The 12,500-nt window shown below is 45.4% G+C and overlaps 1 protein-coding gene across 1 annotated transcript in view; it reads right to left on the bottom strand.

The window, feature by feature from the left end:
* bbs9 (Bardet-Biedl syndrome 9) overlaps positions 1 to 12,500 on the bottom strand; it is a 149,337-nt gene that overhangs the window by 53,475 nt on the left and 83,362 nt on the right. Inside the window, exon 21 of the mRNA XM_080857808.1 lies at positions 2,657 to 2,779. Coding sequence (XP_080713934.1) covers positions 2,657 to 2,779 — 123 coding nt within the window. The remainder of the gene's footprint in view (positions 1 to 2,656; positions 2,780 to 12,500) is intronic.

The following is a 12,500-nucleotide window of genomic DNA, read 5'->3' as shown; positions in this document are numbered from 1 at the left end:
ACATTAAGACACCTTCCATTCTCTACTTTTTTTTCTCTCCATCTCTCCATCTTTCTCTCTATCCCTCTCAGTCTACTTTCTCTCACACTCAATCTCTCTTCTTCACTCCATTTTTATCTCCTTTTTTCAATATTTTCACTCCATTTTTCTCTTCCACTCTTCTTTCCTTTCTTCTTTCCTTCTTCCACTCTTCTTTCCTTCTTTCACTTTTCTTTCCTTTCTTCACTCTCCTTTCTTCTTTCCTTCTTCTTTCCTTTCTTCTTTCCTTCTTCAACTATTATTTCCTTCTTTCCTTTCTTCACTCTTGTTTCTTTTCTTCTTCCACTCTTCTTTCCTTCTTTCACTCTTCTTTCCTTCATCCTCTTTTCTCTCCTTTCTTCACTCTTCTTTCCTTTCTTCTTTCCTTCTCCAACTCTTCTTTCCTTTCTTATTTCCTTCTTTCACTCTTCTTTCTTTTCTTCTTCCTTTCCTAACTTTTGCATTTCATGCACTGGTATTTCCTTCAGGAAATGCATTTTCTAGTTTAATTTAAATATGCTTATTGTGTACGCTTGTGCGTTTAACAGCGCTTGTTTGTGAGAGAGAGCATTTGACTGTTGATGCCCCAGTTTAATAAAGCCAGGATATTCATAAAAAAACGTACGTCAATGTGGCATTAGTAGGCTACTATGAACAGTTGAGAAATGTATTCCGTCGGGCTCGGTTCGGAATTGAAAAAAAAAATATTCTAATGGCTGTCGGACTCGGTCCGGGCTCGGTTACTATTCTGTCGGACCGGGCCGGGCTCGGACAGAAAAATTCGTCCAGATCCATGCTCTAGTATGTATCTGTGCCTGTGTGGGTGTGTATGTGCGTGTGTGTTTATGTGTGTGTATCTGTGTGTGTTTGTGCCTGTGTGGGTGTGTATGTGCATGTGTGTATATGTGTGTGTATCTGTGTGTGTGTGTGCCTGTGTGGGTGTGTATGTGCGTGTGTGTATATTTGTGTGTATCTGTGTGTGTGTGTGTGCCTGTGTAGGTGTGTATGTGTGTGTGTGTATCTGTGTGTATGTGTGCCTGTGTGGGTGTGTATGTGCGTGTGTGTATAAGTGTGTGTATCTGTGTGTATGTGTGCCTGTGTGGGTGTGTATGTGCGTGTGTGTATAAGTGTGTGTATCTGTGTGTATGTGTGCCTGTGTGGGTGTGTATGTGCGTGTGTGTATAAGTGTGTGTATCTGTGTGTATGTGTGCCTGTGTAGGTGTGTATGTGTGTGTGTGTATCTGTGTGTATGTGTGCCTGTGTGGGTGTCTAAGCAGGAGGCTTTCTAATGCATTAGAGCCCATGACGGGGCGAGTGGCTCTGGTTCTTCAGCAGGTCAGAGACAGGCTGTGTGTGCTGATGGAGAACATTAGCAGAGAGACAGTGAAGACAATCAGGAGAGATGGCAGATTAGATGCCCTCAGGCTCTCAGCTGAGCGACCGATAGGGCCGTCTCCTCTGGGACTCTCATCTCAGGCCTTATCACCGTCAGCTGGTAAGGACTTGTCAGGAACATACACGTGCTCACACTCGATAACAAACACACAAACACGGACGTGTGCTTCTACATGGCTCACACACACAGAGAAGTGTGCACACATAGAGGCATATCAAATCATACGGCACACACACACATGTACACGTACACGTACACGTACACACACACAGACAGACACACACACACTCTCTGTTTCTCTTTCTGTCTCTGGGCTTATGAACACTCGTTCTTTCTCTTCTCCCTCCCACACTTTCCTTCTCCCTCTCCTGCTCTTCACAATTTGTTCAATGGTTCAAAAGAAATTCTATTTGGACAAGCTGAAAAAAAAAATAGTCACAGTGACAAGCTCTGTATTTTCCACTTTGGGTCCATTTCAATCTCCCTACTGCTTGCAAGTAGCCTGCACACACACATGCACACACTCACACACAAACACACACACACACACACACACACACACACACTCCGCCCAAGTCCCCCTTTTCTGCCTCTCCGTACCATTACAGCATTCAGGCGCACAGCTTTAATTCATTTGATTAAAAAACAATTTGGAGTGCTGCGGCGAAATCTCAAGTTTGATAATGACCGGAAAAATTGCAATTCGCTCGCTATTACATCCAATCAGGCCGGGGAAAGGGAGAACAGGCCAAGAGTAGAACCAGATGCAGTGGCGCAGCGACACGGCACAGCACAGAGAAGGGGAAGCCCTTCCAACACGGGCTGACCGGTGCTGAGGAACACACTCCAAGGACCAGCATGGGCCCTCAGTGCATGGGCACGGGCCCAGAGGCAGAGAGCGTGAGAAGGACAGACAGAGAGAGAGAGAGAGAGAGAGAGAGAGAGAGAGAGAGAGAGAGAGAGAGAGTATGAGAGATAGCTAGAGAGAGACTGTTTGAGAGAAAGAGAGTAATACAGAGAGAGAGAGAGAGAGTACCAGCCAGAGCTGGAAGGAGAATGAGATTGTGTTAGAGAATGAAACAGAGATGGAGAGAGAGTCTGTGAGAGTAAGGCGGCAGAAGAAACAGATGGCTTAAAACAAAGAGATTGCTGTGTTGCTGCTGAACAGACCCGTGTCAAGGGGCAACGACCCTTCACACCTCACAGACGTACGGGTGGCCTTTAGGAGAGCGCCTGTCCTACCTGACTTGCTCTTGACCTTCTTGGAAGGCTGCTTCTTTTTGATGAACTTGGTGGTCGACTCCTGCTGCAGGGGAGGCTCCTCCTGATCGACCTCAGTGTTCTCAGCGATTGGCTCACAACCACCTGAGAGGGAGAGAGAAAGAGGGGGGGGGGGGTTATGTTACTGTAGCCTACTGTTAGTTCTTTAAACATGTGATATTCCCATCAATGGACCCTTCCGCAAACTCCGCCCCACTTAGCAACGGTTGCTATATCAGTCAAGCATTCACGTTTCCCAGGTTCTCAGCATTGGTATGAATGGCGTGGCAACATGTTTTCAACCATGTCAATTTCAGCTCTACCCAAAGAAATCACAAGCATTTTTTGGAAAAACAGCAAGATCTCAGATCTAATAAGCAGGCAAAAGGGTCTGCAATATGCTTATATAGGCTACAACCACGACTTTACATGCCGTGTTTGTAGACAGACAAATGCTAAGGCTAACAGGTTCATTCCAGCTATGTTTATGTGTTCTATTATCTACACAGTCGCCGCTACGCAAACATGTAAGGTGGTAAAACTGAATCGTATTTTGAGCAAGGGTTTTCTCACGTTTTCGATGCAGTGGGCAGATTTTAGCGACATATCTTCTTGGAACAAATGTAGGTGCTTCTGTTTACGTTGCTGACATTCAGCTGATGGGGGGGTCGTCCACATTGTTTGATCCACAGCAGGCATTTCTCTCTCTGGGTCTTGGGTTTCGGGAAGGGATAAAATGTAACCCCTCCCTCCAGCCTTTTTGGATATCGGCTGTCAGAATTACACACTCCATAAGCGCAACGTTTCATTTTCTCTTCTCAAGCAGACGTCTCTCTCATTGACTTCCATTCATCAAAATGGCTCGCTTGACTGAGGTCCCGAGCTTAGTAACTGTTGCTATGCTATGATTGATCAGTTACCGTTTTGGGGAGTGGTCGCGGAAGGGTCAATTGTCTTTATAACAGAGAAACTGCAGAGGATCAGTCTACATCGCTACAGCAATGTGGTCCAAACTTCTGTCTTCATCGACAGATTGTCAGGAGCAGATCAACAGACTGACTGGAACACAACTGAGCTCCCTGGTCAGTTAAGGGTGTAAAAAACTTGAAAACACTCGTGAAAATCTGTGTTGAGTGCCAGGTTGAAGAATACTGAATGAGGATATTTACAAGATTTCTTTAACCAAAGACCTATAATTACTACCACTTCGACATCTTTCTACAAAAGACATTTCAAACTACTGCCTTAAAGGTGGCAACATGTCATCATAGGGTCATTTTAACAAACTGGAATATTTATAGGGGCAGATTGAGGCTTGGATGTTGGACACCAAATTCTTGTTTCCTGTAATAATGAAAACAAAGCTCTATCTCTCTCATGTACACTCACACACACACACACACACACACACACAGGCAGGCAAACACACACTGACACACACAGACACACACACATACAGGCAGGCAGGCAGGCAGGCAGGCATGGACACACACACGCACGGACACACACACACACACACACACACAGGCTGGCCGGCAGGTATGGACACACACACACACACACACACACACACAAAATCTCTCTGTCACAAACACAAACAGACACACACCTGACTAAACCCTGAGCTAGTAGTACCGAGGGGGTCGTCAGGTTGAGCCTGCGGGTCTCTGTTGGGAGGGATTGAGGGCTGAATCCAGAGGATCAGCTGGCATTAGGGGTCCCTGGGCCCCATGAATCAGACCCCTTGTGTCTCACCTGTCCCGTCTCCCTTCCCACAATCCCCTCCGTTTGTTTCTTTTCCCCCCCCACGTCACTTTAATTTGACGTCCACACAATCACACACACACAGACTCACACACACACAGACTCACACACACACAGACTCACACACATCTTAGTGAGGGCTGACTTTCCTTTACGAGCAGATTAGGCTAATCCTGCTCTAATATTTATCCTTTCAATAAAGCCAATCTGCTCCGTTAGTACGACCAATTGCTTGTGATGGCTGGTGGTTTACACAGGCGAGCGCGGGTAACAGACTTGTTCTTGTGTCGCCAGTCTGAGGGCCGAGAGGGGTTTAATTACACAGCTGTTTTTATAAGCGTGTCATTCCACTGTCCTGGAGGCAAAAGCGAGGGCTAGAGGTTGTGGGGTGTGGAGGTGGGTGGGGTAAACTCCCCTAGTTCTTACATCAACACAGAGCTGAAATATGTAGCCACTTCCTCCTCCTTCCAACACAACCCTCCACCCCCCCCCCCCCTTCCCCCTCCCCCTCACGCTCACCCGCCCACCCAGCCACTGAAAAAGACATCCGTTAAAACAACATCCATAAAGCTCTCAGGCTCTGAACGTCTCTGTTTCACATGCTGGCTATGGCCGAGAACACTGGCTGGCCTTTTCATTCAACTCTGCTGAAGGTTTGCTAATATGCTCCTTGTGTCTCTCTCACACACACACACACACACACACACACACAGACACACACACTTTTCTTATACCGGACACCCCTAAGGCAATAGTAAGTCATTGGGCCGACAATATTTGATGGCGTATCCCTCCTGTAATGTGTGATGTTCACTCCAACACACAGGGCCTCACTTCCTGGATTTGACGTCCAGGATGTCAACAAGGAGGGTGGGGAGAGGAATCAGACAGACACCTGATCTACTTTGAGGTTGTGAGGGTGAGAAAATCTGTCCTGACTCTAGACCAAAGACCACTTCACAGTCTTCACAAAAATTCGTATGAATCCTGGGCTGTCCAAAATCATTTAAAAGCTGCCTTGGCGTAGTTTTGCACTCTACACTAGTTGCAGGGTCAGGGGACACTTGAGAGGAATAGACAGAGTGACTCAGCATTACTTTGTTGGGCCTTGAAGTACACAAATCCCTAATACACTCAGACACACACACACACACACACACATTACTTCCACTGTCTGATGTCATGTACGAAAGAAAAAGAATGACTCATCGGAAAGAGATGGACAGATACTGACAAAGAGAAATAGACGGTGGACCAAGCCTGCCAAAGGACCAACGCACAGCTGTTGTGAGCGCAGGGCACGGACCGCTAGCTTTAGCTACCGGCGTGAATTCCAAAAAGACTGTGAGAGTGCTTGCGTCGCCCCATCCCCCCCACCCCCCCACCCCCACCCCCACCACCTCTTTAGCTCCTACTGAAATAGCGGCCAAACCGCAGGCCGCGGGAAGACGCCCAGAGCGGCGGGATAAAGAGGCAGGACAAGATAGTTTGGCTCGCAGGCTCTGTTTTTAAAAGAGCGCACTGGCTTCACTCCCACACCACACACATCAAGATTTCATGACAGGGAACAAAGGGTTGCTGTTGGGACATCAAAAGGAGGGAGAGAGAGAGAGAGAGAGAGAGAGAGAGAGAGAGAGAGGGAGAGGGAGAGGGAGAGGGAGAGAGAGAGGGAGAGGGAGAGCACTACATCTGCACTCACCCTTGATCCCTTTCTTATCAAGACGGAGTAAAAAGAGTCCATCTGCAGAAGCACTGCCTGCATGGAGTGAAAACTCTCACTGATGTTTACCAAATGAGAGGAATAGTAGGAGAGAGAGAGAGAGACAGAGAGAGAGAGAGAGAGAGAGAGAGAGAGAGAGACAAAAAGAGAAAGTGTGTGAGAAAGAGAGAGAGAGTGACAGAGAAGCAGTAGTTTCTATAATTGAATGCCCTGCCCTTAGCATGCAATGAATCAGGTTGTAACTGTGAATCAGTGGAGGACATCTGCTGATCCAAGAGCAATGCTGTGCACCTACGCCCCAGTCCAGGGAAGAGTCCAGTAAAGTATACACGACACATGAGGGAGGAAAGACCAGGAAGTTGGCTGTCAAGAGAGAAACACCAAAATACTACACCGGAGAGGAAAGACTTACAAAAACACTCCTCTTCAACCAGTGAGCTCTTCGCCACAAAAACTACTTGCTATATTTTTGAAGTGGTACACAAAGCTAACCTTGAGAAGCAAAAACACTGTGGTTTGAAATTAATTATGTTCTGGTGATCTGGTGAACTTTGGAGATAAGCAAACGTTTGAAACACTATGAATTAGATCACCGAAAATCTGAATTTGACAGGCAGTTTCAAACTCTCCTCACACCAAATCTGGCAGTGATTGTTGAGACACCCCGGTCCTGATTGGAAAATGTGCAGGAGGCTTCACTTCCTACTGAAGGACAGAAACTGAATCACAGGCAAGAGGCCTGATGTTATCACAGGGCCGAGCAGCCTGACAAGTGGACTGCTATCTCCACATCTGAAAAGAAAACCTGGTGAGGCGGGAGGAGAAAGGGGGAGAGCATAAAAAAAGAAGGGTGAGAAGAGGAAAGAGGAAAAAAAGAAGAAATAACAAAACTTTTGACACTTGAGCGCAAAGCAAACAGCAGACTGTGCTGCTCTCCCAGAGCGTAGCATTGTGCCGAGAGGTTCAGCCTCATAAATATTTATCCTTGGGGGAGGGATAGGAACCCTGGTCTCTGTATGTGTGTGTGTGTGTGTGTGTGTGTGTGTGTGTGTATGTATGTGTGTGTGTATGTGTGTGTGAGAGAGACAGAGGGAGAAAGGGAGAGAGAAAGGGATGTGTGTGCCAAAGAGCGAGCGAAAAAGAGTGAAGCTATCACAGGTGCTCCGAGTTCCAAAGTACACACTGTACCGCCAACTGAGTCCCATATCTCCTGTCTCCCTGTCTCCCTCCCCAGCATCCAGCTGCAGGCCACTGATGATACCCAGGCCCTGCACCCCTGCTGGGGGGGCGGGGGTCAGATACGGTGACCCCCTAGCCGGTCCCGTGGCTCCCCCAGGTGTCAGGGAGATATCAGATATCAGCTTCACCAGAGGCAGACTGGAGCCCCTCAGATGCTGTGGAGAGCCTCCTGTCAACTCCACACACATGTGGACGAGGAGCATGACCGTGAACATCAGATACCTGTTCACAGCCGAGGTGTCAGTTCAGCCCTGGTTCCCCAGTCAGTGCTTTTCCGATGAACTGACCTCAAGTCAGTAAAGCATTTCCTCTGCAGAGTCCCGAATGGAGACGGGTTGGAGACACACTCCATCTTGGTGAGGTCGAGGTCCGGTAGCACATCATTTGCCGATATGCACGATATAACCGCACTAACTCGGCCACTGTTTCAGACTAAACTGTTGAGCCCCATTGAAAAATACTCAGCAAAGTTTGCTCACACCGGAGCAGCCGAAAAAAGGCGAGCAGCTTCCAGGCGGGCTCCTGCTAATGTTTAAAGCATGTCCTGGGGAGGGACGGCTGAATAATGTGAAAACACCACGGGAGGCTGGAATGGCTCCCTGACGGAGCGAGCACTCCCAATGCCGGAGCCCCTTTTCCTGCTCCCAATGAGGTAGGGACTGGAAGTGCTATATAAATCTGGATAAATCATGTGCTGACTGGAGGACCAGGAGTGTACACAGAGGAATCGCTCAGCACGCAGTGCAAAGCACGCGCACACACACACACACACACACACACACACACACACACACACACACACACACACACACAACTACACACAAACTGTAATGCCCCTGAAAATACAGGAAACTGTGAACACACTAAAACACACACGACACACAAATCGTGTAGAAAAGTACATTAAATACAGTCCAAATACCCAAATACCCAAATATCAGTGACTTTGAAAATAAACTTCAGTAATTTAAGTGCACTTCCAGGTGTCAAAATCCACATACAGTGCCACTTGAAAGTATGTGAACCCCTTGAGCACTTAAGCGTTTTCTAGTGTTTTACCATGATTTTTCATTTTTTTATCACCAATTTTCCATAGATGAAATGTCAGGTTTATGTTTATCATTTGCATGTACTTGTTTAGAGGAAATTGTTTGAGTAGCCGAAAAACTACATGAAACATGGAATTAGTCCATTTCAAAAGTAAGTGAACCCCCAGCTGAATTGGTAAAGTCAAGCAGGTAACAGATTCAGTGAAACTTATTTGGGTGATTAATTAGTCAATTGAGCAAACCGATCATCTGAGACATCCTTAGGGAAAGGTTTGGGCAACACAGATTAAAAGAGAGAGGAAACCAACCAAACTACTGTAGTGCCAAGGTGTACCCACACAGATCAACAATGCCGAGAGGAAACGAGATATCCGAGAACATCAGGAAGAAGGTACCTACAGCCCATCAGTCTTGGGAAAGCTATAAGACCATCTCCAAAAGATTCCAGCTCCATCCATCCATCCAAGACAAATAATTTTGAAATGGAGGGCATTCAACATGACTGCATCTCTGCCTAGAAATGGACGCCCATTAAGACCATCACCAAGAAGCACCAGAAGAAGAATAAATCAGGTAAAAGTCAACCCACACATCACCTCTAAAGAGTTTCGGACTTTCTGGCAGCTTCTGGGGTAAATGTACATGGGTGTACAATCAGACGAAAATTGTTGGTTTTGATCGTGACAAAATAATTCTATCTCGGACTCATCTGTTTAAAGAAGGGACTTCCAGAAGGCCTTTGGTTTATCCAAGTGCTCTCGGGCAAAGTTGAGACGGCAGTTTTGTTCTTTCTTGAGAGCAGAGGCTTCCTTCTAGCAACCCGATCATGAATGTCATGTCTATTCAATTTTCGTCTGATTGTACACCAGTGGCGGTTTTTGGTTTTTAAAGTGACGGAGGAAGGACTGCGCACTTGGTTGCCATTGGTCTGATTATTCTGTTGGTGGCATAAGTAGGCTATGTAAGATACAAGTTGTTTCAGGGTGTTTGTGAACAACGGTACAAAAATTGCAGGCAGGGATACAATTGATACAAAGCCGTGGCACCATTGTACTTTGGACTAGACAAGGCCAGAAGGAAAGGATGCAAAGCCAATTAGTCAAATCAGGCCTACTCTTGATTTGAAAAACTAAATACAAAATTCTGGGCTTATTTCCCCCCTCAATTACTGAAGCTATTGGTTATTATTTGACTAATTTTATTTTCAGCTGCAATTGTTTTAAGGAAAATTAAGACACAAGACCAAAGGTGATGCCATTTAAAATGCATCAGGCTCTAAATCCTTCACTAAGTAGCCTAATATGATGCCAACCCCCAAGTGACAACTTAATTAGAATAGATACGAAAAACATCGCGTTCTGAAACATTCATTAACAATTTCCATTCAGAATGTCAGCTGAACAAGAACAGTCAGACTAACAAAAGGCCTATGAACTTAAACAAAACGTATCGACATGAACAAGAACGTATCGACATGAACAAGAACATTATTTAACAAAAAAAAAATCAAGATGGATGTTAGTGAATGTTTCAGAAATGCTGATGCTTTCAATAGCTGCAGACTGTTAGCCAATTAAATATGCGTTCACTTGAAGATCAAGTCGATCTTCCTCGCTGTTTGAGTCGCAAAAATGTCTGTGACTTGATCATACCAGGCAGGATTTTTTTGAAGAGACTTCAGAATTTTCTTTTCAATAGAAATCATGGCCAAATGTTTCAATCTCTCCTGCCCCATTGTGTTCAGTGTGTAACTTTTGATTCGTTTCAAGCACGAAAAACTTCGCTCAACCCCTGCAGAAGTAGCACCAATGGTTGCAATCAGACACATTAGTTTGTACAGCTGTGGCATTGCCCCATCAAGACCACTTGATTTCATGAAGCCAATGGCCTCGCAGAGCTTTCGTGAATAATTAATGTCTGGATTACGATAGAAATGCAGCAGTTCTACTTTCAACTTCTCCTGATCAAAGAATTGGCCGTATGTCTCGAGCAAATTTAAAAGTGACTGCGTGGGGAAATCTGTCTTGAAAGACTCAAATTTGTCCACATTTAAAAGCTACCCATGAGTAAACAGGACCAGCATTATAGCCGATTGTTTGTAATGCTACCAGTGAGCCATGCGAATTTTGCATACCAGTTAGCATTAACGACAGCGGTTTTACAACTGGGTTTTGCGACTCGAATTTTTGGAAGTGGTCTCCCTGTTGTTTTTATACCAACCTTCTCTCTGTAGCTAAATGTAGAAAACGGGTTGTTCAATAAAACATGTACAATGTCTCCGTTCTCCATTGCACATGTCTTTATTTGCAATATTTCAACAACAATCCAAGTGTGACGTTCTTTCGATATCCTACAGCTTAATGGTCGAGAAGGGCAACAGCAACTTCTTTCGCTCTTAATGTCTAGTAATCCCCTCCCTCCAACCCCAAATCCGTTGTTTATTGGTTAAGCGATGTTGGCGCAGACTCAGACGCTAGGGAGGTCTTTCCTCCCCTGGGCAATGTAAGTGAATGAGCCCCAAGAACCGCCAGTGTCAGAGACAGATTCCATTGATTTCAATGGGAGCCAAAGGGAGGACGTCCTCCGTGCAGTAATTTCTGGTTACGATAGGGGGTGCTAATGTTATTTTAACTCAGGGAAACGAATTATAATATGCATAGTATTAAATACTGATATCAAACTGCATTTTAAAGGAGATTAGTCAGTTCAATTAAAAAAAATAATTCTCAAAAAGTTTGGGGAGGTCCTTCCTCCGTTTCCTCAATGGAAGAACCTCCACTGTTGTACACCCATGTACATTTACCCCAGATGCTGCCAGAGAGGTCTGAAACTCTTTAGAGGTGATGTGTGGGTTGACTTTTACCTGATTTATTCTTCTTCTGGTGCTTCTTGGGGATGGTCTTGATGGGCGTCCACTTCTAGGCAGAGATGCGGTCATGTTGAATGCCCTCCATTTCTAAATTATTTGTCTTGGATGGATGGATGGAGCTGGAATCTTTTGGAGATGGTCTTATAGCTTTCCCAAGACTGATGGGCTGTCAGAACCTTCTACCTGATGTTCTCAGATATCTCGTTTCCTTTTGGCATTGCTGATCTGTGTGGGTACACCTTGGCACTACAGTAGTTTGGTTGGTTTCCTCTCTCTTTAAATCTGTGTTGCCCAAACCTTTCCCTAAGGATGTCTCAGATGATCGGTTTGCTTAATTAACTAATTAAGCACCCAAATAAGTTTCACTGAATCTGTTACCTGCTTGACTTTACCAATTCAGCTGGGGGTTCACTTACTTTTGAAATGGACTAATTCCATGTTTCATGTAGTCTTTTGGCTACTCAAACAATTCCCTCTAAAAAAAGCACATGCAAATGATAAACATAAACCTGACATTCCTTCTATGGAAAATTGGTGATGAAAAAAATGAAAAATCATGGTAAAACAACAGAAAACTCCTAAGTGGTCAAGGGGTTCACATACTTTAAAGTGGCACTGTAGTTACACTGTGCATAACTGCTTAATGCCATATCACAAGCTTCCAAATACCACAGCAAATACAGTACAAAAAACACAAGGGGCAGATTTTCAGTTGGAGTTCTCAGAGAATGGGAGCGCTCTCCATGCAATTATTACTTTAGCTGTTTTGATGACACACAGCACATACCAAGGCTGTCCAGCCAGACATAATGAGAAATATTACAGCGTATTTCCCAAAGCCCACTTTAACCAGCGGTGGCAGTAAATGCACAACAACAACCCCCCCATACCCACCCCAGTCCCACAGTGTCAGACACCTCTGTCATCGGTCAAAGAGCTCCACCTCGACCCAGTACACTGAGGGATAAGACAACAGCCTCAACACTCAGCACCTCCTCTTACAACCTAGGGGGGAGAGAGAGGGAGAGAGAGAGAGAGAGAGAGAGAGGGAGGGAAGGAGGGAGAGAGAGTTTCCTTTTTGTCTTCCCATGACACCAACTTGTGTGGGAACCTATCGGTCCTTGTTTTCATATTCTGTACTTTGGCAACATTATTTCGCGTTACGGTCTGGCCAGTAAAGGTCTT

The sequence above is a fragment of the Sprattus sprattus genome (assembly GCF_963457725.1).
Source record: "Sprattus sprattus genome assembly, chromosome: 19".
Taxonomy (NCBI): domain Eukaryota; kingdom Metazoa; phylum Chordata; class Actinopteri; order Clupeiformes; family Clupeidae; genus Sprattus; species Sprattus sprattus.
Note: the sequence above shows the minus strand (reverse complement) of the source record. Positions and strands in the feature narration are given on the sequence as shown.